This window comes from Natator depressus, chromosome 27 (assembly GCF_965152275.1).
Source record: "Natator depressus isolate rNatDep1 chromosome 27, rNatDep2.hap1, whole genome shotgun sequence".
Classification (NCBI taxonomy): domain Eukaryota; kingdom Metazoa; phylum Chordata; order Testudines; family Cheloniidae; genus Natator; species Natator depressus.
The window spans coordinates 15,283,858-15,308,687 of NC_134260.1; the positions used below are offsets into that span (position 1 = coordinate 15,283,858).

Below are 24,830 nucleotides of genomic sequence, written 5' to 3' on the forward strand. Positions count from 1 at the left end.
CTGTCCCTCCCACCGTGGGCAGGACTCCTTCACCGGTGGGGGGGGCAAACAACTGAGCCCAGCTGGGCTACCCACATGTGGCCCCATGGGGAGATCCTGCCGCTGTCATCTGCTTCCAGCAGATCCTGCCGCTGTCATGCTGGGAGCCTGCCCCTTGTCCCCTCTGGCTGCGGAGAGCACCCAGGGCGCTACATGGGATGCTTAAAGCTTTCGGCTCCTGAGGTCGCCAGTTCCCTGGGAAGCCCAGGGCAATTCCCCCGCAGGCTCCCTGCAGACGCAGGCAGGAGCTCCCGCGCTGGTTACACTCTGGCCCCGTTTTCATCACAGGCACACAGACGGGAGGGCGCTAAAGCAGGCCCCGATTCTGGACACAAGTGGCAGCTTAGCAGAGATGCCAGGCTGCCATCCCTCCCTTGCCCCAAGGGAGCCCCACCCCCAGCCTCCCCAGGGGCTGTGGCGGGTCGGAACGGAGCAGGCTCTGCACTTTCCTTGGGCGTTTATTACAAAAACAAGAACAGGAACTTTACAGAGGCAACACGGAGAGAGGTCTGAGCCCCCCTCCCATGAAGGGCCCCCCCAACCTGGGCCTGGCCCACAGCACCCCGACATGGAGCTACTGCATCTCTAGGGCCTGACCGGCACAGCACGGAGACAGGCCCACGTGGGAACAAGCCACCACTCAGAGGCCGCCTGCAGCTTTCTGGGGCAGAGAGGGGGAAGGTGCTTGGTGCACAGGACAGACAGACGGATGGGGGTGGAAGGCAGGAGGATGCTGCAAGATACCAGTGGGCCCAGGGCAGGGCTCTGCTCCGCAGGGGGGCCCAGTGCCATGGCACAGAGCAGCGTAAAGGCACCTGGGAACGCCACCCGGGACCTCCTTAAGGGGAGCTCGGCCCCAGGCAGGCAGACGGGAGAGAGGCCCCTTAACCCTTCAAGCGCTGGGAGAAGTCACTGCAGCGACTACCTGCGGGATCAGGTGGTGCCAGCCCAGGATGCCTGGAGATGACACCCCTCGCCAGCACCGGCGCTGACAGCAGCCCCTGCACCTCCCACCCATGGTCCTAGCAAACAGACTGCCAACCCCACCCCCGCAGCAACTGGCCAGCCTCAGGGCCCCCAAGCAGCTACACAGCCTGGCCCACCCGTGCTGGTGCCTACAGTCATCACCAGAACCCAGGGGCGGCATGGGAGGTCCCCACCTTTCCCACCAGCCGAGCAGGACTTGCAAGGGGGAATCCCCAGCCCGGGCAGGGACGGGCATGACAAACCAGTCGTGCCACACCATCGTCCCCCCGAGCTGGCAAGGCACCAACATGAGCACCCCAAGGCAGAGCCAGGAATAAGGTGCCAAGCAGCGTCTGGCGCACCCCCGCCAGGCCGGGCACCTGCAGCACCCAGCCGGGGGTGCCAGGGAGAGTGCGGGGAGCTGGCGTTTCTACAAATAAATTAAGGAAATAAACTAGCAACCCAACAGCTGAGTGGGGGAGCAAGTCTCTGCCCCTCACCCCTAACCCCCTGCTCAGAGCCAGGGGCTATAGATGCCACACTGGGAACAGAGCGTCCAACTCCTCAGGACCACGTAGTTCCAGGGCTCTGACCCCGGGGCCCAAACCAGAGCCCAGCAGCCGATGTCCCAGCTCCCCAGCCCAGTGGGCAGGATTCTCACAGTGCTGGCAGGGCGCGAGCCGCTCCGGGGCAGCCCCAGCCCCCTGCACACGCCAGGGCCACTGCTGGTGCAGGAGGGGCCCACCAAAGGGCACGTGACCTGGGCTGGCACATGGGGCCAGCAAGCTAGATGGGGAAGGAGCCTGCACTGGACTGCTGCCGCCAGGGCTCGGTTGCTGGGCACAGTCTCTGCTGTGGGGGACGGAGGCCCGAGTCCGGTGAGTTCCCAGGGCAGCAGCCGTTGGCCAGCTCCTCCCGTGGGGGCGTCTGCCCGGTGCCCAGGCTGGTGAGGTACGTGTGCAGGAGCTGGGCAATCTCATCCACCTGGAGGGGAGCAAAGGCCAGTCAGGGGCACTTGAGGTATCTTGGAGCCTGGGGTCGGCCCTGCGCCCTGGGCTCAGCCCTGGCTCCCCGCCCCCCCCACCCCCCGCAGCACAGCCCCCGCCACCAGCACTGGGCTCTTGCGGGGGGCGACCCAGCCGGTGCTGCAGGGAGGCCTCGCTCCGCCTACGTGGGGAGGGGAGGGAGTGCAAGGGCCTTACCCGGGAGCACTCGAAGAGCAGGTCCCTGTCCCCCACAGAGAGGCGGAAGGTGCTGCTCTCAGACACCCCGAAGGACGAGATGCGGCCGTAGCAGAAGCTGTCGAAGGGCTCAGCCTCCCCGGGCTTGTACAGAGACACGGCCTTGGCCCCGATGCCCAGCCATAGGCGCTGGGGGCAGCTGCCCTCCGCGTTCTGCAGACAGATGGAGAGTCAGGGGCAACTCCACAGACCCTCCCTTCCCCCCAGACCCGTTTCCAGTCCTGCGTCCCCCAGGCCCCACCAGCCCCAGCTCCATCCCCTGTCCCCCCAATCCCAGTCAGGCTGCTCAATGCCCCCTGAGAAGTTCAGGGTAATGATGGGGGGACGCTGTGGCTTCCCCCAGGCGGGGCTCAGTCTCCTGTGGGGTGGCTGCCGGGGCCTGCTTGGGGGGTGGGCCCCCAGAAACCTCCCCCAGGAAATGTTATCTCCTAGCTGTGACCCAGCCCCATGCAAAACCCCAGGGGAGCGAATTTAAAATGGCTGCCCCCCCCCAAGCAGAGCAGCTCCTGTTTCTGTAGGTCCTACAGAAAGCATGCACTGTGCTTCGCTGCTGGCTTTGCAGAGGGGACAGGGCCTGGGGGGCACAACCCTGCTCCCGGGACCCCAGCCCAGGGAAGGGGCTCACCGCATGGAAGTCGACATCGAAGAGGGTGGAGCCGAACCCCGGCCACTCCCGCACCAGCGCCAGGTAGGCGGCCATGGCCTCGGCCCGGTGCATGCCCTGCAGCAGCTTCCACCTGTCCACAATGGCAGCCATCACGCTGGCCCCCTCCTCGCGCAGACGGCCCCGCAGCTTCTGGTCCTGCTCCGCCTGCTGCTTGGCCAGCGAGTGGCCCCAGGGCAGGGCGCCGGCCAGCAGCCCCGCACGGAGGCGGGCGCCGGAGCACCGGGGCGGGCCCTGGCAGGAGGCCCGGAGGCGGGAGTGCAGCACGTGGGTGGGGTAGAGCTCCTCCGGGCGGGGCACGGGGGCGTGCGTGGAGAAGTCGCTGTTGAGGGTCTGCAGGCGCAAGGCGGCCAGGGACTGCAGCGTGTCCTCCGACGTGGGCACATAGCCCCGGATCACCATCTCGTGGGCCTGCAGCGGAGGGGCGGGGCTCAGCCAGGGAGCGGTCGGGGGGTCAGCCAGGATGTGGTCCAGGGGGTAGGGAGGGGGTGGCTTAGCCAGGGAGCAGCCCCAGCAGGGAACAAGGGCTTGAGCAGGGGATTCAGCCGTGGAGCAGCCCCAGGGGGCAGGTGGGGGGGGAGGAAGAGACAGGTGAGTAGCCTGCCCTCCACACCCCACATGCATGAACCAGTTCAACCCCCTGGAGGTTCACACGGGCCATCTCACCCACCATCATAAGGCAGCCCCCTCTGGAGTAGGGTGCAGCAGCTGTTGGGGCAGGAAGCACTGGGGGTCCTGGGCCAGGATGCAGGGCTGACACCCCCATGGTGATGCAGTGGCAGGAGCTCAGAGCTGCAGCATTGCCCCACTCGCCTGGCACCCTGGGGCAGGGTTCTGGGAGCCCCGTCACAAGCAGCCGCCCAGCTCAGCCCAGGCTGGTGTCCGGCTCCTACCTGCTCAAACAGGAGGGCAAACTCCACGCTGTCCCGGGGCACGTTCTCCGTGTCCAGGAAGCCGTAGTGCTTGAAGCAGAGTCTCCAGGTCGAATCCTGCGTCGTCTCCTCCCCTGCCAGGCTGGGCGAGGCCAAAGGAACAGACGGTGCCCATTAGCACCAGGACTCCCGGACCCATGCAACCCCCGCCCCCCGGCTCCTCCTGGGGCAAACGAACCACCCAGGCCCAGACAGAACTGCCGTATTGCCATGGGGCCCAGGCAATTGACATTCCCCCCAACACATACTCTGGTTCCTCCCACCCGCATGGGCACGCCTGCCTTCCCCTCCCACTGGCTCCCCGCAGCTCAGGGCTCCAGCCTCCCCCTCCCCTCCAGCCCGCTCCCCTCCCCATGGTTCCCCCCAGCCCCCTCTTCCCAGGCCCCACTATGATGGCTGCACGGGGGGACATTTACTTTTCAAACCTGGTGAGGACGTCGGCTACCAGCGTGGCCCTGCCCACGGGCCGCTCGTGGTGCCGGTTCTGCTCATAGAGCGCAAAGACGTTGGGGCTCTGAGACAAGCCCAGCCGAGCCACCAGCTCTCGGGCCACCTGGGGCGAGACAAAGGCAACCAAGGGGTGACTACCTGCCCCGGGCCACGGCGCTCAGGGCTGCAAAGGGACACAGACAGGTCACGGTGGGGAATCCCGGACGCTCCCCCAGTGGCTCCCACCCGCCTTCCACAAGAGGGGCTGCCCCACGCCCCGGGGCACCAGAGCCGGGGTCTGCACAGGAGCCCCCAGGCTGCTTACCACAGCCCTGAGCCCAACTGCTCCCCACACAGGGCCCGGTGCCCCCTCATGGCTTAACCCTGGTGCCCCAGCCTGGGCACTGGGGTTCCAGCCGGCCCCATATCGGGAGCCTCCCCTCCATGCTGGGCCCCCAACAGCCCATCACGCCCAGACACCTGCCCCCCGCTCACCTCCTCAGCCGTGGTGTGGGAGCTGATGGCCACGGTGCAAGCGGAGGTGCCAGGGCAGTGCACGGTGCAGAGCATGTCCTGCCGCTGGATCAGCACCACGATCTCGTCCAGCGAGGGCACGCACTCCCGCACCTGGGTCTTGCCCAGGGCCGCCCCGATGAAGCGCCCGTACTCCGCCATCTCCGAGCCAGGGAACTCGCTCTCTGTCCTGCAGAAGAAGCCACGGGGGCATCAGGGAACCAGCAGCACCAGCCACGCTGCCCAGAACCCAGCCCCTGGGGTCCAGCTGCCATCACTCCTGACCCCCAGAGCCAGGCCACAGGGGATGTAACATGGGCAGCCTGCAGCCAGGACCTTGCCCCTTGCTCTGCACCAAGGGCACCTGGCCCTCAGGCCTCACGGCCACTCCATCCCCCAAGCCGGAGCGAGTCCTCCAGTAGCTCCCCCGGGGGCTGTAGGACCAGGGTGCCCAGATCCCACCCGCACTACAGTCCCCCTCGCCCCCCGGCCTGGCTGGGAGCTCACAGGGTATTCGCTCTCTGCTGACAGGAGCCCCCTCCCCCAGGGCCCAGCACGCCCCCCCTCCCCCAGGCCCAGCACGCGCCCCCTCCGCAGCGTTCTCCGCACCCCCTGCACTCGCCTGCCCAGGTGGAAGTTCAGGTACCGCAGAACCGGCGGGGAGGGCAGGAAGGTGCAGCTCATGCAAGTGAGCAGCTGCCAGCAGCGCAGGTTGCCCAGCCCCCCAGGGGCTGGCGGCTCCGTGGTCTGCTTGACCAGCTGGCAGTAGATCTCGTCAACCAGGGGCTGCAGATCCAGGCAGGTCTGCAGGATGCCCTGGATCAGGGGCACTGGGTCTCGCGCCGACTCCAGCTGCTGCAGGGAGTTGAAGAGCTTCACGGCCTCGTCACGCAGGGTCATGTAGCCGTGGGGGCCGGGGGCTGGGGGAGGACGGCTCGGTTAATGGGGCAGGAACCAGGCAGGTCAGGTGTGGGTCCTGGCTTGGCCAAGCGCTCCCAGGGCCGGGCCCTGCATCTCGCTCAGCCTCAGCTCGGCCCTGACTGAGCTCGAGGGGCCGACACAGGGCAGCACCTGGCACAATGGGGATCCCCCCCATCACCAAACACCCACCCAGACCCCACCAGGCACGAGTGTCACCATGGCGAGCCAGAAGGGAATTCCCTGCACCCTCCAGGCACAGGCGCTGGGCCTGCTCCCCTGGCAGCTTGGAGCAGGGCAGTGCCCACCCCCCAGCAGGGGCTGGCCAGGAAACAGCTGGGCTGGTGGGTGGGTCAGAGCCCAGCTCGGCTCCTGGCAGCAACCCCAGCCTCTTTCTGCCCCGCAGGAGCGCTGTGCCCAGCCCCGGCGACAGAGGGAGCCCAGCACAGCATGGGCTGGGACCCTGCCCCACTGCTGGGCATGAGAATCACGAGACACGGACACACAGGGGCCCGGGCAGCAGCCCAGCCGAAAGCCCAGAGACATACGGCAGCGACGGCGGCAGGGCCTGCAAGGGGTAGGCTCCTCTTCAGCCCCCCTGGCGCAGCGCCCCCCACTCCCTGAGCTCCCCATTCATGGGGCGGCATTCCCCCGTCCATGGAGCCCCGTGCAGCCCCCCCCCAGGGAGCCGCAGAGCTCGGCTCCCCCCCGCCCGCTCACCGCGGTGGTCGGAGCTGCCGTACGGGAAGGGCAGCAGGGGCGCATAGAGCGGGCTGCTGGTGTGGCACAGGACCGGGTTGCAGCGGTAGATCTGCTCCAGGATCTCCGGGCTCCCGCGGTTCTCCTGGGGAGACAAAGGAGCAGCCGGGGCTGCAGAGCAGGGGGCGAGGCACAGACGGGCGCGGCGAAGGCAGGTGCTGGGGCTCCGGGTTCCAGTCCCAGGGGCCTCTGCTCTGCCCCCAGGCACCGTGCGCTGCAGGCCATGGTTTCGGGGGGGAGGGGGGGTCACGGGGAGCCAGTGATGGTCCAGCAGCAGCTTCCCCACCCGAGGGCTGGGAGCCGGCCAGGGCTGTGGCAAGGCCTCCGGCCAAGGGGAGAGGAGGGTCCCGGGGAGAGCCATGGGCCGGCCAAACGCACCCCCGTCCCGGCCTTACCTCGATGTCGTGCATGAGCAGCTGCGTGGGCGTCTGCACGGGGGCCTTGCTGTGGATCACCTTCTGCACGGCGCACACCCAGCGCACGGCCTCGCTCAGGTGCTCTGTGAATAGGCGGTAACCGTGCTTCCGGCCAAACACTGTCACGCTCCAGAAGCCTGCGAAGGGCAGAGCGCTCACGCCGGCCGCCGGGCCCCGGGCCGCCCGCCCTGCCAGCCCCAGCCCCCTCCTGCGCTCCAGGCAGAAGCCAGCTTCAGAAAGCAGGGCCTGGCCCCCTGCACCGGCGGCTGGGCCAGGGCCTTGCCAGCCCGAGCTGGGCCCAGGGGGCAGGGGCTAGTGTCCAGAGCAGCCCCCGCCAGGGAGCCACATGCAGCCCGGGGGGATGCGCTGGACGTCGAGCCAGACGCCGGTGAGGTCTGTGCTCCAGACTGACGCCCTCCCGGGCCCCTGCTAAGGGTGAACCCACCCCCCAACCCCTCCCCGGCACCTGCGCCACTGGCCTGGGGCAGGGACCCTACCGGTCTCCTTGTAGGTCTGCTTGTCGGGCCACAGCACGGAGCAGAGGCTGGTGAGCACCAGGGTGCCAAGGCGCCTGGCCCCCACCTCGCTGCCGCTGTAGTAATCCAGGGAGTCCTGGGTCAGCACAAACCAGTACTTCCGGGGCCGGATCCATGGGCCCTTCACGCCCCCCCGTGCCTCCTTCTGCAGCCAGCCTGGGGGGACAGAGAGACGGGGTGAGCTCCCCCAGGGCCCAGCACCACCCTGCCCACACTTGCGCTCCCCACACCTCCCTCGGCAGCCAGCCTGGGGGGACAGAGAGACGGGGTGAGCTCCCCCAGGCCTCCCCCGAGGTCCCTGCCAGCCGGTTCTCCTCCACCTGGGCAGTTCTGGTTTGCAGCCCCTTGGGCCCCCCCAGGGAGAGGGTGCAGGGGAAGGGATTGAACTGGCCTTAGGGGGGTGGGCGAGCTGCTGCTGAGCAATGGGCAGCCAGGACCCACCCTCCACGTACCTGCTGCGCAGTCCAGCCCCTGAGGGACCCCCGCACAGCTCTAGAGCCTCCTTGGCAGCTGGGGGGCAGGGGCAGGGCTGCAGACAGAGCTGGCCTGGCTGTTGCTCCCCCACATTACAGCTCGGGGGGGGGGAGGTTCCAGCCGGGAAGCCGCCACTCATGTCTGGCCAGCGCCTTATGCAACCACAGGAAGCCGGCTGGTCCTGGGCCATGACATGGGGCCTTCAGGGCTCCCCCCCCCCCGGCCAGTGCCTGCAGCCTCAGCCCAGAGCAGTGGGAGCCAGCCGGGGTGGGGCAGCGTCTGAGGAGCAAGTTCAAGACCCCAGGCTCCTTGGAGCCCCAAGTTCAAATCCCAGCGGGGCTGGGCCAGCGTGGAGCCCTCCCCGTCCCCAGGGACCCGCCGCGGGAAGCAGGGAACTGCCCAGGCGTCCGTCTGCCCCTTGGGTCCCCCCCCAGCCCCTCTCCCACCTTTCACGATGGCATCAGGATCATCCTCCACTGGCCCCGGCCCCTTCTCCGTGATGAGGCTGCGCATCTCCTCTGAGACCGGCAGCGACCTGGGACCAAGACAGGGGGTGAGCAAGGGGCCCCAGGACCAGCCAGGCCCCTGCGCACCCAGCTTGGCACAGGCAGGGCTCAGCTCCCTCGCCCGGGGCACCAGGCGGGCACAGGCCACCTGGCAGCAGCTCCACTCAGCCCCTGGCCCGCGGGGCTCGCAGCCAGGCTGGGGCTGGAGGCAGGGGGCAACGCTGGCCCCAGAGGGGGCAGCAGCCCGCCTGCCTTGGCCTGAGCGGAGACAGGGGGCACCCCCGCGTGGCCCGACAGGCACCCTGGGAGACCCTGCCAACGCCCAAGTTCTCACCAAGGAGTCTGGGAGGGGCCCTGGCAGGGGAGGGGGATTCATGCCTCACATCATCCCAAGCCCCCCCCCCCCAACAAACCGCTGCAAAGCCAGCCCCACCCCTGGGGGGGTCTAGCCCCATGCACTTGGCCTCTGCCGAGACGAGAAGAGGGGTCATCTCAGCCCCCGACGGTCCCCCCCAGTGAGCGTGCAAGGCTCACACGCAGTGGGGCGGGGGCAGGGGGTGACCCAGTCCAATCCAGAGGGGAATGGCCCCCCAGCCAGCAGGACAGAAACGTCCCCCGCTGCCCGCGGTGGGAAAGCAGCCGAGCCCTCAGATGCAGATAACCCCGGCTAAAAATATCCTGCTCGCCCGCGCGCCTGCCAAGGAATTCGGAAAATGAACCACCAAGAAAAACCCTGGTGGCAGGGGCTGAGGGGGCAGCGTCGCCGGCACCTGACCCAGCCCTCGGGACCCCCCACCCCCCCTCCCCACCGCGGGGCCCTGATCCTGCTGCCCAAACCAGACCCCTCCCCCCAAGCTCCCCGCACAGGGCTGTGACCCAACCCTCCGGACCCCCCACCGTGCTCCCCCCCCGCGGGGTGCTGACACAGCCCTCCGGACCCCCCCCCACCACGCTCCCCCCACGGGGCACTGACACAGCCCTCCGGACCCCCCCCACCATGCTCCCCCCCACAGTGGGGCCCTGAAACAGCCCTCCAGACCCCCCACACACACTCCCCCTCCACCGCAGGGCCCTGACCCAGCCCTCCAGACCCCCCCACAGCACTCCCCCACCACCGCGGAGCCCTGACACAGCCCTCCGGACCCCTCCCCCCCACCGCGGGGCCCTAACGCAGCCCTCCGGACCCCCCCCCCACGCTCCCCCCACGGGGCACTGACACAGCCCTCCGGACCCCCCCCACCATGCTCCCCCCCACAGTGGGGCCCTGAAACAGCCCTCCAGACCCCCCACCACCACGCTCCCCCCACGGGGCACTGACACAGCCCTCCGGACCCCCCCACCGCACTCCCCCCCCCACCGCGGGGCCCTGACACAACTCTCCGGACCCCTCCCCCCCACTGCGGGGCCCTGACACAGCCCTCCGGACCCCCCGCACTGCAGGGCCCTAACGCAGCCCTCCGGGCCCCCCCCCCACACTCCCCCCCACCGCGGGGCCCTGACACAGCACTCCGGAACCCCCCCACCGAGCTCCCCCCAACCGCGGGGCCCTGACCCTGCTGCCCAAACCAGACCCCCCCCCACGCTCCCCACCGCTGGGCCCTGACAATGTCCTCTGACTCCCCCCTAACCGTAATGCCCTGACCCTGCCGCCCAAACCAGACCCCCACACACACACACTACCCCCCAACCGCGGGGCCCTGACACAGCCCTCCAGACCCCCACATGCTCCCCCCCACCGCGGGGCCCTGACCCTGCGGTCCAAACCGGACCCCCCCCCCACGCTCTCCACCGCGGGGCCCTGACACAGCCCCCTAGACCCCAGCAGGAGCATCCCAGCTCCCAGCTCTGCTCCAAGAGCCCTGCCCGTGACCCCCTGTGGGTGCAGACCCAGGGCAGCTCCCTCACAGCACCCAGGCATCGCGCTTCCCAACAGCTCCTGGGGCAGCCACTCGGATCCCCACTCCGCAGGGGAGAAACTGAGGCAGAGAAGGGCGGTGACATGCCCAAGGTTGCCCCAAGAGTCAGATCTCTCAGCCCCCCCATCCCCAAACACACACACACACGCACACCAACCCACTCAATCCTGCTCCCCCTGGATAGAACCCAGGAGTCCTGGCTCCCAGCTCCCCTGATCTAACCCACTGGAGCCCACTCCCATCCCAGAGCCAGGGAGTGAACTCAGGACCCAGGAGTCCTGGCTCCCAGCCCACTGCTCTACCCACTGAACTTTGCTGCCTCTCCTCTCCCCATACGTGGGGTCGGGGGCACCATGGCTGAGACCTGCCCTTGCTGTCTGAGGGGATGAGAAAGGCCAGGGCCAGGCAAGGAGCAAGGCTGGGGGCCGTGACCCAGACACAGGGAGCCAGCGAGGCCCTGCCCCCAACCCTGTCTCTCCCCCTCCCCCAGCCTGCCACCTGGATAAGGAGCTGCTGCCCAACCCCATCCCACTCACGACCAAGGCCCAGGTGGGCAACAGATGAGCCGTGAATCACTTCCGGCAGGGCCAGGCAGCGGGACTCGCTGCCGAGAGCCGGGGCCGCCGGCAGAGCCAAGTGCCGATGGGCTGGCACCTGGGCACTGCCCCACAATAGTCTCCCCTTCCGGCAAAGCCAGAACCCGCCGGGCACCCTGTGACCCCCACTCTGGCTCAGCAGGGGCAGAGCCTGGGGGGAGCTCAGACCATCTGGGAGTGGTCGGGGGCCAGGAGCTCGGCCCCGGATGGGGGCACCTGGGGATCAGGGCTGGGTACCACAGCGAGCCTACACCACGGGGAGAGGGGCCCAGAGGGGATGGCAGACAGGGGCTGGGGGTGTCATCACTAGGGGGCAGGGCCGGGGGCAAGGAGCAGGGCCTTCGCCTCCTATTGGCAAAGAGGGCAGGGGGCCCAGCAGGGGCTCTGCGCCACCAGCCCCCTAGCCCGGCTGCGAGGCCCCTGGGGAAGGGGGCACCATGCCAGGGGCCAGCCACATGGCAGCTGGTTATCGGCAGGGCCAGGCAACGGGAGCAGGGCCCGGTGCTCAAGCAGCCCGTGAGCTGAGGAGCCAAACCAGGGGCCGTCCCTGGGCCCCACGCCGGGTTTCCTGCCACTGCCGGGCCATTCCAGGGGAGCAGGTGCCACGCTGGGCCCAGGCTGCGTGCCCGAGGGATGGGGGCGGCCAGGCCCAGGTCACTCACCGTTCGGGGCCGCTGCCGGTGCGGACAGGCTGGGTCAGGCTCAGCGGCAGTGGCCCCTGGGGAGCAAAGGGAGAGGTGCCGTTAGAGTCCCAGATCCCCAGCTACGCGCGCCAACACCCCATACCTACCCCGGCCCCACTCACCCCCACAGCAGGCCTCACGTAAGGATCTGCCAGAGGTCTCAGCCCCGGGCCCAGCCCCTCTCAGGAGGGGGGCTTGTGCCCGCCGCTGCCATGGGAGCGGGTGACGTCCCCATCCCAAGCCACTTCCCCATGAAAGAAGGAAGCAAGTGACCCACAAAGCCAGCCCATCCCCCAAGCTGGCCGGGGCCTGGGGCCCATCCGCCCCTCCCCCCCGCCCCCCGGCTGCGTTCGGGGGCCATGGACAGGTGAGCAGGCCCTGGATCCTCAGCCAACCCCGCCAGGCTCTGTCCTGTGCAGCGTTGCACAAGATTGCTGCTGGGTAACACACTCACAGCACAAAGTCCCATTGTCACTGGGGCTGCCGACTTCCCGCCTGCGTCAAGGGGGCTCTGCACAGCAAGAGCCACCGGCAGAGACCCCAGCCCAGCAGCTGGACAGATGCTGGATCCTCCCCAGCTGCAGGGCTTGGCTTTACTGATGCCCCATCCCTCCCTGCTCTGGGCCTGTGACGACCGAGATGGGGCCGGGGGGGGAGCGACACTGCAGGCAGCACCAAGGGGCATCCGCAGAGCGTGGGTGGGGGGGCACCCCCCAGACTAGAAAGTCCCACTGTTCCAGAGTGGAGGGGGAGAGCAGGGCAGAGAAAGCAGGGGGCTGAAAGTCAGGACTGAGGGCCACGGGGAGAGCTGGAGGAATGGAGGAAGGCCAGGGCTCAGATACCAATGGCCTGTGGGTCAGGAGTGAGGGGCAATGGCAGAGCTGGGGGGGGGAAGCCCAGGGCTGGGCTAGCAGGGGGCTGTGAATGAGGGGCACTGGTCCAGTCAGAGCTGGGAGCGGGGGAGCCCAGGGCTGGGCTAGCAGGGGGCTACAAGTCGGGAATGAGGGGCACTGGCAGATGTAGGCAGAGTAAGAACAAACCCCCTCAAGGAAGCCCCATGCCCTGTCCGAGTTGATGGGCCATTCACAGTTTGCAGTGGGGGGGGCGGCACACGAGCAACTGGATGCAAAGGAAAGGAGGCTGCAGCTAAAAATAGAGCCACGGAGAGGCGGGGTGGGGGCGGGGGGAGCGACTCCAGCAGGTACTGAGACATGGCCCTGGGGGACGAGGGCTCGGCTGACCTGTGGCATTCGCAGCACCTGTTCCCAATATAACCAGAGCCCCTGCACTGACAGCCTGGCTCCTCTCAGGCCCAGAAGCACTGGGGGTGGGGGTGGAGGGTCTGGCTGGGGCCCCCTTGCACCCAGCCACAGAGCAGGGGAGGATTTTCCCCACTCCCCGAACAGCTTCCCGGAAGATCCTCAGCCGAGCCGCGGGGCCTTGGCTGCCTCCCAGCTGCGGGGGAGCCGCGGGCTCTTTCCCAGCGATATAAATAACAGGCAGGAGCCAGGCCCCAGCGTGCAGGGCTGGGGCGGCTGCTCCCACGATGGGGGGTGGGGGGGCTCCCAGCACAGCCAGGGCTGGTCGGTGGGGTGCTTGGCGAGGCGGCTGCCCAGACCTAGCCGCAGCACCCAGCCCAGCTCCCCAGGGGCAGGCAACAGCCGGGGCCCAGGCAGGTCCCCGGCACCGAGGTCAGGGAGGAGTCACTCCTTTGGCTCTGCTGCCTGCCTCCCCGGCAGGGAAACGCTCATCAGCCCCAGAGAAAGGGACCCCCCCCAAAGAGACAGCCCCCTCTAAAACCACCCCACGGGCTCCCCACAAGCCACATCTGGGCAGCGGCCACTGGGAGCGCCAGGGGCACTGGGAAGGCAGGGCGGGCTCTGCCCCCGGGGCGAAGAGGCCCACGCTGATGGCAAGTCCTGCGGAGCGGAACGGTGACAGGTGCCCAGGTGTGTATAACCCCAGCTCCCCAGCCCCACACGTATCAGCCCTGGGGCTTAGGCAGGAGCTGGGAACTCGGCCTGCACAGACAGGTGCTCACGGGGGCCCCGGCAGGGCAGCCACGCCCCACACAGCACATGACCCGTCATGGTTTGATAACGTCTTCCCCACAGACCGCACGGCGGGGGCAGGGCCCAGCGCGCTGCTCAGCCCAGCCCAGCAGGACGCGGAGGCAGAGCAGCCACCAGCGCCCTCGGGCCCCCGAGCCAGCCCCCCTTTGCACAGGCCTTGGGGAAGGGGAAGCACGAAGTCTCCTTATCAAACAGCAGGGAGTCCCCAGCGTTATCAGCCTCCTCCACACAGGGCAGCCCCAGGGCAAACCAGCAGCTTCCCCAGGCTCGGAGGAAGCGGCCGCAGGCGCTGCCAGACCCTACACTGCAATATGACCTGTCTCCACGCACCCCTGGGACGGCCCCGCCACTCCCGCACTGGCACCAAGCCTCGCCCTGCGGTGCTCTGATGGCGACGAGGAACAACAGCCCCGTAGTCTGGGCACCATCCGGAGCTGGCAGGTCCATGAAAGGCCCTGGGGCAGCCCAAGGGCCGGGAGCACCATAAAGCCACTGGGGCCCTGCGAGGCCGTTTGGTCGCTGCCGGCATTTCACTGGCCTGGCCGGTCTCTCTGCTGCACTGGGGGCAGCCCCCCACAACCATGGGCCTCTGCCCTGGGATTCAGCACCCCGGCCCTGCTGCTCCCTGCCCCGCAGAGGGGTGGGCAGCTCCGCTCCCCAGCAGGCTCCGCCGGGAGAGACAGGCCAGCCCAGGGGCTGCTGCACCAGCGTCCGAGGTCAGCACCAGGGCTCAGATCCCAGGACACGCTGAGGAATGGGGGGGACCCTGGCTCAGTACCCAGGACCCCCAGCACCCTCGAGCCGCTGGGCACTCCATGTCTGGGTCAAGAGGGACAGAGCTACCCAATCCCTGCCCCCACATCGCTCCAGATGGGGGCTGCGCCTGACCACTGCCCCGATGCAGGGCCCTCCCCACACCTCAGCCCCCTGCAGCCGTGACACCGAACCCAGCGACACTGCCTGGAGACTGCAGTGTAAGAAGCTGCCTGGGCCTGCTCCCATGGCCAGCACCCCCCCACCCCCCTCCGGGTCCTGCTCAAACCGCCGAACCCCTCCCCACAGGGCCCACTCACATGGCTAGCGCCCCCTCCACTCCCGAGCCCCTCCCCACGGGGCCCGCTCACACACCCCGAGCCTCCCCGCCCCCACTCACATGCCCCCCCACCCCAGGGCCCGCTCACACGCCCAGCACCCCTGCCCAGCTCACACCCCTGAGCCCCCACCCCCACCCCGGGCCCACTCACATGCACAGCACTGCACCGCCCTGCTCACATGCACAGCCTCCCCCCGCACCCCCCCGTCATTCTGGTTAGCCAGGAATTTGCAGGGGCACTTGGCTCCATCCACCAGCAGCCCTGGGGCAAAGAGGCACCCCTCCTTCCCCTCTGCTCCCCCCGCCCCGCCATCGGGCAGCTAGAACGCCGGAGATCTGAGCCTGTGGGGCTGGTGCCACAGCTCAGCGCTGAGAGGAGGCCGCAGAGGGCGATCAGACAGGCGATGTGGGGCCGCCCGCTCCCCAGCGCCGCCGGGTGCAGGATTAGCTCACAGCTCACACGTTCGGCCCCCAGGGGCCTGGCACCGGGGCCCCCGCACCAGCTCTCACATGCTCTGAATTACAGCACCAAGTGGCATTAAAGGGGCAGGATCACCTGGGTCCTTCCAGGAGAGAAGAAGCAGCTCCCACTCCCCCTGCACCTGGGACAGACCCCAGCCTCCTTAGCCGGTGAGCAGCAGTCGGGGGGCCTGGAACACAGAGCTCAGGGTACAGAGACCAGCCCTCTCTGTCCTCCAGCGCTGCCCCCAGTCAGGGGAGGGGGCGATGGTGTGGACTGGGGAGCTGGCAGCTAGCAGGGAGAGACACTGTTTGCTCTGGGGTTATGTGAAGGAATCTGGCCCCTTTCAACAGCCCAGAACCCTCTATTTAAGGCCCAGGATGAGCCAGGGCTCTGGGGTGCTTCAGACACGCGGTGGCAGCTCGGGGCTCCCCTCCCCATTGCCAGCACCACACACACCTCCGCTGAGATCACCTTGCTGGGTTGGGCCTGGGCCAGGGCCAGGTCCCGGGGGGAGACACACACCCTGTGCACCGACCGCAAGAGTGGCAGCAAGTCAGACAGCATCCCGCGCCCCTCCTGCACACACCACCACGGGAGGGCAGCCTGGTCCTAGGTGGGCATCACAGCCTCCCTGCACACAGTCTGACCCATGCCACAGCCCCTTTACCTCCCCAGTTGGTGAGAATTCCCCGAGGGGGTCGGCTCACCTGCGGCCAAGGGCGCACCAGTGGACAGCGGACGTGGACTTCCAGAAAGCCTGGGACGAGGTCCCTCCCCGAAGGAAGCAGGCCTGGGGCTTCTCACCTTTTAGGCTAGCAACAGCAGCACCACCCAGGGGCCCCAGCCAGAGCCAGGCCTTGTCATGCCAGGCTCTGCACAGACCCCTCTGAGACAGGAGGGGGAGCAGAATCCAGCCACGCTACCAGCACCCCTAGATCTGAGCCAGGCTCTGCACAGACACAGCGAGACACAGGCCCTGCCCCCAAAGAGCTCTCTGAGGGAACAAGGCAGGCACAGGAATGGGAACCAAGGCCCAGAGAGACCGGCCACAATTTTCAGGAGAACTCAGTAAACCCAGCCCCATCTGCTGGGGCTGAGCCTGTGGAAATCTGGCCCGGGGCTCTCTGGAAAGCTGGCCAGGAGCTACTTATCCAGGGTAGCACTGGGAGCCTGGGGCTGAGCCAGGAAATGGAGCCAGGGCCCCCAGGGCCCAGCCAGCCCCTCTAACCGCAGGGAGAAGTTCAGCAACATTTGCTGAAAGGCTGCAGCCAGCTCAGGGGTGCATGCCTCAGCACGTCCTCTGCAGAGCCGGTGGGGATGGCGCTGCCTGCCTGGGAAGGTGGGAAGAGGTGACTGCAATGCAGGCTGCTAGGAAAGCGCTGGGAAACTGATGCAAAGAAACATGGTGTAACCCACCGGGGGCAAGTCAAACTCCAGGCCGTGAACTCAGTGCCAGACTGACCCCTCCCCTCCCCCGGGCACTGCCACACTCAGAGCTGCAGGCCCAACCCAGCCCCAGGGGCGAGGGGACAACTCCAGCCTTCCCGGCTACTGAAGAAGGGTCCCTGTAGCCACAGCTGGTGCCAGGGTGAAGGGCCTGTAAGTGCAGCTCCAGCAGCCAGAAGGGCCGCCGACCCTCCCTGGGCCGCCCCTTATGGGACAGGCATAACAGAGCCTTGGGGAGACCTCTGAGCCCCAGAGCACCCCCAGCAGGGTCCCTCGACACCCTCGCACTATTGGGGCGGCAGGCCCCCAAGGAAGCTAGGACCCAGCGGACGCCCACCTCACCTCCCTTCCTCAGGGGTGCTGGGGGGGTGCCCCAGGGTCTGTGCCACCCCTTCCCCAAAGGGCTGGGAGCGGTCGGGCTAACAGCACCGCAGTGCTGAGGGTGCCACTCAACCTGCCCCCAGGCTCCATGGACGGGGCAGGGCAGGGGGTGCCTGGATTCCATGAGCCGGGGCTGGGGGTCCCCGCACACGGCAGGGACCCGGGGCTGTATCTCCCCGCAGGGCACAGGGACCCCAGCCACCGCGCGCTCAGCCCCCTTGGCCGCGGGCACCAGAGCCCAGCGCTGCGGCTGGCCCTGCCGAGGCACCGGGCCCCTCTCCGGGGCTGAGCGCAGCTCGGGACCCGTCCCGCGCCCCCCACCCGGGCAGAGACAGGCTCCAAAGGAGGGAGCCAGCAGCGCGCACGGACGGCGGGGGCAGCGGTTCCGTGAGCGGGGGAAGGGGCCTGGCCCCGGGACCTTCCCACGTCCCGGCCCCAGCGTGCGGGGCTGCGGGAGCGCACCCCGCGGCGCCGGGGAGCCGGGCCAGCGCTGCGCCCCCGGAGAGCGCCCGAAGCAGCCGCGTCCCGCCAGCGGGCGGCCCGCGCCGGGCACCCACCTGGGCTCCCTTGCTCCGCAGCTCGAAGGACGATTCCTCCTCGGCCTCCCCGTCCGGCTCCTTGTCCGGCTCGCCATAGTCCCGCCGGAGCAGGGTGAAGCCCTGCCGACAGCACAGCAGCCACCAGAGCCCGCCCGGGAACGGCATCCCCCCGCCCGGGCTCCAGCCGCGCCGGGCAGGGCGGGCGCTGCCGCTGCGCGCCCGTCGGGCCGGGGAGCCCTGCGCGCTGCGAAGCCCTGATGCGCCCGGGCACCCTCGGCCTCTCGCGGGCCGCTCCCCCAGCTCCGGCTCCGGCTGGGGGGACCCGGCCCGCTTCCCTCCGCCCCCGGGCGGGGAGGGGGCAGGCGCGTCATGGGGCCCGGCCAATCGCTCGGCAGGTGCCCGAGGAGCCCCGCCTGCCGCCCCGGCCTCTTGCATCATGAGCCCCGCCGGGGGGGGCCCTGCCCGGGCGGAGCGCGGACCTGCCGCGCCTGGACGGTGCCCCCCCTCCGCGCGCTCCCCACGGGAAAAATCTGGCCACTTGTGTCTGTGATTCACGCCCCCCCCCCCGGCCAAGCAAAGAGCGTCTGAGTTTTCGGGGTCTCCGGGCAGGGGATGATGCAGGAGGCGAGCTTGGTCCTGGGTAGAGCCTTTGGCTTCCAGCGCTGGGACCCCACTTGGCAGCTCACCCGGCCATAGCAACCCCCGGCACTAGTCCTTCCCCCGCGCCCCGCTCAGAGGCAGGTGCCCCTGGGGAGGGAAGGGGACTTGCTCCCCGCTCCCTAAGAGCCTTGCAGAGCAGAGGGTGCCAGGGTGAGAGTTCACCCCCCACCCGGAGAGCTGTGTGCAAAGGTCTCTTCAGCCCCTGGCCCCTGCTGGGAGGCCACAATCCTCTTATTGTGACCTCACTGCTGGTTGCCACGGAGATGGCTGATGTCACAGGCAAAGGATTTTGACATCACTGGGCCGGAGAAGGATGCTGGACTCGCACAAGAGGGCCTGGTGCTATGAAAGGGGAGCAGAAATCCAGCCCTCTCCAGACTCTCAGCAGCTCCTGGTTAGAAGGTTATTACTTAAGAGGCAGGAGAAACAAACAAAGCACTTCCTTCACTGATCCCAGTGGCTTCACTGGCTCCATTGAATCCATTTGTTTACAATGACCATTTGCAAAATGTTTGGTGCAGCCAGGAGAGCACTGGGGGCTGGTGCTTATTTCCTTTCAGAGACTCAGGGACTTTAAGGCCAGCAGGGACCATCATCATCTAGTCTGACCTGCAGGCCACAGAACCTCGCCCACCCACTGCTGTAAGCCACCCCTCACCTCTGGCTGGCTTTCAATAAACACTGCACAAGAACCAAACAACACGGACCCAAGAAGACAGAATCAGCTGACTGAGTCACTCCACAAAACGACATGCTTTTCTGCCTGTACAGTGTCAGGGAAGTTTGCGGGATAGCAGGGGACTCCAGCTGCAGCTTGTGGGATTTCTGCCTGGGACAGAGCTAGGAGACACACAACAATGGGAGGGGAATTGTGGGTGTTGGTGCGCCAGATGGCAGGGGAGAGGGTTACTATCTGACCCAGCCCCCACACCAAGATGCTCTTTAATCTACATGCAAAAATTCTAACCAGAAGTAATGACAAATCCAATTCAAACTGACACTGCAAACCTGCTGCTCTCTCCCTGCGGTGCCGAGGGGCAGCAGGGTCTGTCAGACCACCCACTGGGGTTACTATATGTTGAGCTAGAGGGGAGCGGCTACTTTCACTCTACATTTCTCTCAGCAGCCCCTTAGCATCATTTAAATGCAGGTGCATGTGTGTGCGCACATGTGTGTATGAGCAACAAGCAAACACTTGCAGCGATTTTCCAAAGGGCCGGTTGAAGGAAAGGACTTTCTGAAACCCCAGAGTAAAGGAAACTCAACCCAGTTCTGACCAGGGTGACCAGATGTCCCGATTTTATAGGGACAGTCCTGATATTTGGGGCTTTGTCTTATATAGGCACCTAACCAGTCCCCACTTTTTACACTTGCTCTCTGGTCACTAGTTCTGACCGGGACATCGTCACAAAGATCTGCCCGACACGATAAACGGGCAGATTCCAGCCCGTGGCAGGGCTGCAAACAGAGAATAATCAGCAAATCTAAAATATTGCAAAACACAACAACCAGTCCCTTATCTGCCCCCACACACCCCTTCTGTCCATCCCCAGGCCCTCCGTCTTTTCCAAGACATTGGTCACCACGTTAGCCAGCACGAGACACGTTTTGAAGGTGCCCAGACTGGTTCCCACGTGCGCTGGGGCAGTTTAGAACCAACTCCACAAGCTCCAAGCACCAACAAGAGTGGGAAACACTAGAGAGAACAAACCCCCAGTGAGACACAGTTGTTTCCCGGAAAGATGCTACTTTCTCCCCCACACTGGAAGAGGCTGGACCTCTCCCCAGAACCCCCAGCAGGTGGGGAGGGCAGAGTTACCTCTGCCTAGGCCTCTGAGTGTTATTCACAGAGTTCCTTTCCAGGGCAGTGACGGAGTCTGCAATACAGCGGGGCAGATGGGGGATCCTGAGACCACCGCGTGTGGATTTCTGCCCTGGGGTTGCTATGGTAATACAGCTGCCCTGCTGCAAACCCCAGGGTAGATGCCCTGCACAGGGGTAAAGCCGATTGACACTGGGGTAAGCTGCAGCAGCACGAGTCCTCTGGGCCGGGTGTTTACACTGGCGGTTGCAGCGAGGCAGCAAGCCCTGGGCGACCTCCCAAATAGACAGTCCCCGAGTTACATGAATTTCAGCTGGATTGGGCCCTTGGTGCCAGAACGGCGCTCAAATACCAGGATCCACTTGCAGCAAAACCGGCAGCCAAGGCTGTGGCACCTCATGACCTGGGCTGGCCTCCTTTGACAGACGCCCTGAGTTCTTGCAGGCTTGGCTGGTCTCTGGGCTGTATTATTCCTCCCGAATCCTGCCCTGGCTCAGAAGGGGTTAAATCCCTCGGCCTCTGGCGCTGGGTTTCCTACAGCTGCTGGGTCAAAAATGTCTCTGGGAGCAGCCAGTGGGGGCCGGGCTGTGCACACAGGAAATAGCCGGGCTCGCCAGCTTTCCTCCCACTCTCCCAGGCGGCTCAGAAGATGGGGCTCCCAGCAGGGCTGAGCCAGCCTGGGCCACGGGGCCTTTATCCTGCCTGGCTCGCTGGGGCAGGGAGCTGAGCAGTCGTGTAACAGACTTCCATGGGCTGCAGGGACAGGACAGGCTGGGGCTGTGCAGAGCAGCTGGCCACTGATCAGGGGCCGGGGTCTCGGCTCTTGCTAGGGGCTGTGGGGAGGAGGCTGTGGGGCGGGGGGAGTGGGGCTCTGGGGGTTTGGGGAATGGGCTGTGCCCAGACTGCTGGTTCTTCTACTTGTCTCCAGCCGCCAGCTTGCATGATAATCAGCGAAAGACACTTTAACCCACCTGCTACCTTGCTAGTACCGTGCCCCCCTTCTGGCTGCCACGTCCACACTGCACACAAAAGGGGTTAAAGCAGCGAAGACACGGTGGAACCTGGCTTTAACTTGGGTCGGCAGCGTGAGTTAAAGCGGCTACCCTGAGCTAGAGGCCAGTGGCCGTGTCCTCGCTGCTCCTTTAACCCGAGTGAAGGAGACAGGTTTATTTCCACGTCAGCCCACGCTGAGCCATGGGGAAGGGGACCTGGTGCCCACAAGAGGATCTGTCTCCTGCCCCCCCCAGCGGGTTTGGAGCCCATCCTGGGGCGATGGAGCCTCCTTGCTGGTCTGTGGAGCGCAGCACATGCTGGCCAGGCCCTACAACACCGACAGAGGCTGTTCTGCTTGAAGCCCCCTGCTCTGGCTGCCTGACCCCCTTGGGCAATGCCCCCCGAGCTGCCTGTTCCCAGTGCCAGCTCCCCACTCCTCTTGCTGCTAGCCAGGTGCCCCCCCCACCCGTGGCTAGGAAACAGCGCAGAGATGTCAGCCCAGGGAAGGGCCCGGGCTAGGAGAACCAAGGCCCTGGCTGCTCTGTGAATAATCAGCCGGATCTGCTGACTCAGCTGTAATTGGTTTCTTGCCAAGAACTAGGTGAAGGGTCTGGGCTCAGGGGAGCTACAGTAATCCTGGCAGCCGTGTGAGGGGGAAAACGTGTGTGTGTGTGTGTGTGTGCATGTGTGTGTCTGTGGGGGGGGGGAGATGCTTTCAGGGACTGGGCTCCAGCTCCCTGCCCCCTGGCTTGGTAAAAGGGCAGGTGCTGCTGGAGCTGCTCGCTGATATTCAGCGGTGGTCGAGCCGCAGCAGGAGCCTCGTGCGAGGGGCCAGAGCCCAGTTCCTGCCGGTGCTCAGTGCCTCTGTCCCTCTGGCAGCCGGACGGACCCCTCGGGTTTACCCCTTGCCCTCCAGCTGGCAGCTGCCAGGGCCCCGCAGCCTCTGGTGCTGCCCCCTCTGTGCAAGGCCCAGCCGCACGGCTTCCTGAAGGGCGGTTTGTGCCGGGCAGGGAGATGGTGACGGGGCCGGCAGTTGTCGTCTCTCTCTAGTCCAGCACCATCCCCCCTGGACAGGGCCGGGGGGCAGCTGGCAGTTGCCCCATGCACCAGCTCAAAGTCAGAAGTAAAAGCAATCGCGGTGCAGGGATCGGCTTGTCGGCCCCGCAGCCCCGAGCTGGTCCCTGCACGGCTGCCTGGCTCCGGAATTGTGTCAGCTCCAGGTGGCACGGTTGATGCTCCAGCCCCACTCGGTCGGCATCATGCCATGCAGGGGGGAAATGCCCCCTTGGGAAGCTGTGGCCCTTCCAAGTGCCCCACAGGCAAGCAGGGCACAGCCTCATGCTGCCCGTGTGCGCCAACCGGGGCGGCTGAGCAAACAGGGCTCCCTCGGGCTGCCCAGGCCGGCATCCAGGAGCAGCAGCTGGGAAGTGCTGTCTGCCACTGCGGGATCCAGGAAGTGAAACTAGCTAAAAGTCCCTCTCAGCCTCCCTCTGGGAGGGGGGTTTCCATGGTGACAGTGCTGGCAGTGGGTGTTTCCCTGGGGAGATCCCCATGGCCAAGGTCCTGCTGGAAATTTCCCCTCCACCAGAGAGCCCAGGCTGCAGGGCTGGGACCCCGCCACCAGCGTCACCAAGGAGGGGGTTGGTTGAGGCCATGGTGACTTCGTGGAGGGGGGTGGAGGGGCGAGACCCTGCTGGGTCCATCTGCCCCGAACACTCTGGGAGTGGAGACCACGGCCGGTTTATCCCTCCCATGAGGCTGTGGAAGTCAGGCTTTGGCAGTCCCACCCCACCCCTCCCAGCCCTGAGTGGGTGTTCGCCAACATCCCAGGTGGTGCCCACACCGTGGGGCTGCCCACAAGCCAACAGAACAGCGCCGTGCTGTGTCAAGTGTCTGTGTGGGACTCGGGTCCCCCTGTGCCCGCGGCAGCTGCTCCGCTGGGCAGGAGAGATGCTGCCCCCACCCTGGTGAAACTGGGAATCCTCACAGATTTGGACAATGGCAGAAACCCGCCCCAGGAGCCAATCCCCAGCACAGGACTGGGCCATGAGCTCACTCCTGCTGCTCCAGGGATGGCGCTGTCGGTGTGGTGCCACTCCCGTTGGCAGGTCCAGTGCCCAGCCCCGGTGCCAGGGAGAGGGTGCAGCAGGGATGGGTGCCCGTGGCGCATCTCACAGGAGCATGGTGAGACGTCTGACCATCTGCTCAGCATGCCACCGAAAGGGGGTGTGGGGCTCTGCTAGCCCCGTTTCACCATTATTGCAAGGCATTTGCAGAGTAACCGAACAGCCAGGCTAGTGGGGTCCCAAAGGGGCGGGAGGTTGTGAAACTTGTCACCTCAGGTGGGGGAGTCCCCCTCCCATGCTGCCATCCAGGGAGAGACCCTGGGCTCCCAACCTGGCTGACTCCGAGCACAGGACTACAGGGAGGCTGGGCCTTTCTTCCCAAGGACCTGGGGTCAGGGTGGGCCTTGCACCGAGATTAGACGCTCTGCCAGCCCGACGTGCAGGGAGGGGGAGGGGACTACAGCTGAGCTGTGACTCCCATACACGGGTGCCCTGTGCGGGCCACCAGCCAGGGCTGCTCCTCTCCCCACCCCCGGTGTGGGTAGCCATGTCTGCCAGCCAAGAGCCAGGGATCAAGGGCAGAAGAGAACACCCTCCCCCTGCCCCCCTAATGCCTACTGCTCAGCCCTGGGGGATGGGGCCAGAGGAGACAAAGGGGAGCAGGCTGGGCACCGGCCTGGAGGGGCTGGACGCCCCTGAGCCCCACAACCCTGCAAGATGCTCCGGCACGGGGCTGACTCACCTGTCTGGGCCACTAACCACAGGGCGCGGCAAGCGAGCAGGCTGAAGAGTTTGGTTCTGCTGCCCCCTGCAGGGCATCCCTGGCCAGAGGGTCAGAGACATTCACCCCACGTGGGCCTGGCCATGTCCCATTTCTAGCCCATTGCACCCCCAGGCTCCTCCTGACTCCCGGCCTGCTGCTCTCCTGCCAGAACGACCCTCGCTTTCGACCGAGCATTGGCCCCGCCGGCCCCGGGGCAGGGGAGCACTTGACAAGCTCGTTAAGTGTCTGCCGCCGCCCAGGGCCACGAGGGGTCAGCGTGATCAATGGGGGCAAACTGACACAGCACAGATGCCCCGACTCCGCATCCTGCCCCCCAGGACCTGGGGCAGAGACAAGGGAGGCTCCCGGTAGGTGAGCCAGGGCCTGGAAGGGAACGATGGGACCACTGCAAACTCCTCTGAGAGCCGCTAAGCAGCCCCCTCACCCAGCCAGCCAGCTGGTTGCCCCCCCCGCCACCCAGCCACCCCCCTGTTGCCCAGCCAGCCGTCCCCTCCTTTTGCAGCTGCAGCTCCAGGGCCACGCTTTCCAGCGAGGCCGGCTGCAGTTACCACCAGCCCCGGCCCACAGGTTGCCTGGCAAAGCGGCATTTGGTAGCAGGGGGCTGGGAAGCTCTGGGAACATATGGCCCCATCCTTCATTGATGCTGACACAGCCATAGGCCATTAACACACCGGGGTGGGCGGGGGGGGAAGGTTCAGAGCATCTGGCCAGGTGCCGGTCCTGACCCTAGAGGCCCCAAAGCCTTGCCGTCTATAGCTCCTGGGCTCTTGGTTCTTGGCTCTGATCATAAGACTGCATGTAACGGGGTCACCGCCTCCGAGTACCCCATCATGGCATGGCCCTGCAGCACCCCTGCCTCAGTTTCCCCTCAGTGACTTGGCTGTCTGGCCTGCTGGAAAGACAGTCTTCTGGCCAGCTGCAGG

At 66.7% G+C, this 24,830-nt stretch overlaps 1 protein-coding gene across 2 annotated transcripts; it reads right to left on the reverse strand.

Annotated features, from left to right (window-relative positions):
• Positions 1–493: 493 nt before the first annotated feature.
• Positions 494–17,781, reverse strand: PLEKHH3 (pleckstrin homology, MyTH4 and FERM domain containing H3). 2 transcript variants are annotated; one of them, XM_074940407.1, is made up of 13 exons: positions 17,601–17,781; positions 11,568–11,623; positions 8,334–8,422; positions 7,375–7,569; positions 6,857–7,014; positions 6,423–6,546; positions 5,407–5,704; positions 4,767–4,974; positions 4,268–4,395; positions 3,804–3,924; positions 2,872–3,321; positions 2,208–2,399; positions 494–1,989 (listed from the first exon to the last, which is right to left on the reverse strand). In XM_074940407.1, exons 1-13 carry the CDS (start codon positions 17,745–17,747, stop codon positions 1,792–1,794), a joined length of 2,364 nt encoding a protein of 787 aa, XP_074796508.1. In that variant the 5' UTR covers positions 17,748–17,781; the 3' UTR covers positions 494–1,791. The 2 variants fall into 2 exon arrangements, with proteins under 2 accessions (XP_074796508.1, XP_074796507.1); XM_074940406.1 differs by having other exon boundaries at positions 4,259–4,395; positions 17,601–17,780.
• Positions 17,782–24,830: the final 7,049 nt, after the last annotated feature.

Coding starts and splice junctions, on each gene's coding strand:
- PLEKHH3 (XM_074940406.1), bottom strand. CDS start 17,747: ATGCCGTTCCCGGGCGGGCTCTGGTGGCTGCTGTGCTGTCGGCAGGGC. Junction 7,015..7,374: donor GCAGACCTACAAGGAGACCG/GTAGGGTCCCTG, acceptor TGCCCTTCGCAG/GCTTCTGGAGCGTGACAGTG. Junction 4,975..5,406: donor CTGAACTTCCACCTGGGCAG/GCGAGTGCAGGG, acceptor CTTCTTCTGCAG/GACAGAGAGCGAGTTCCCTG.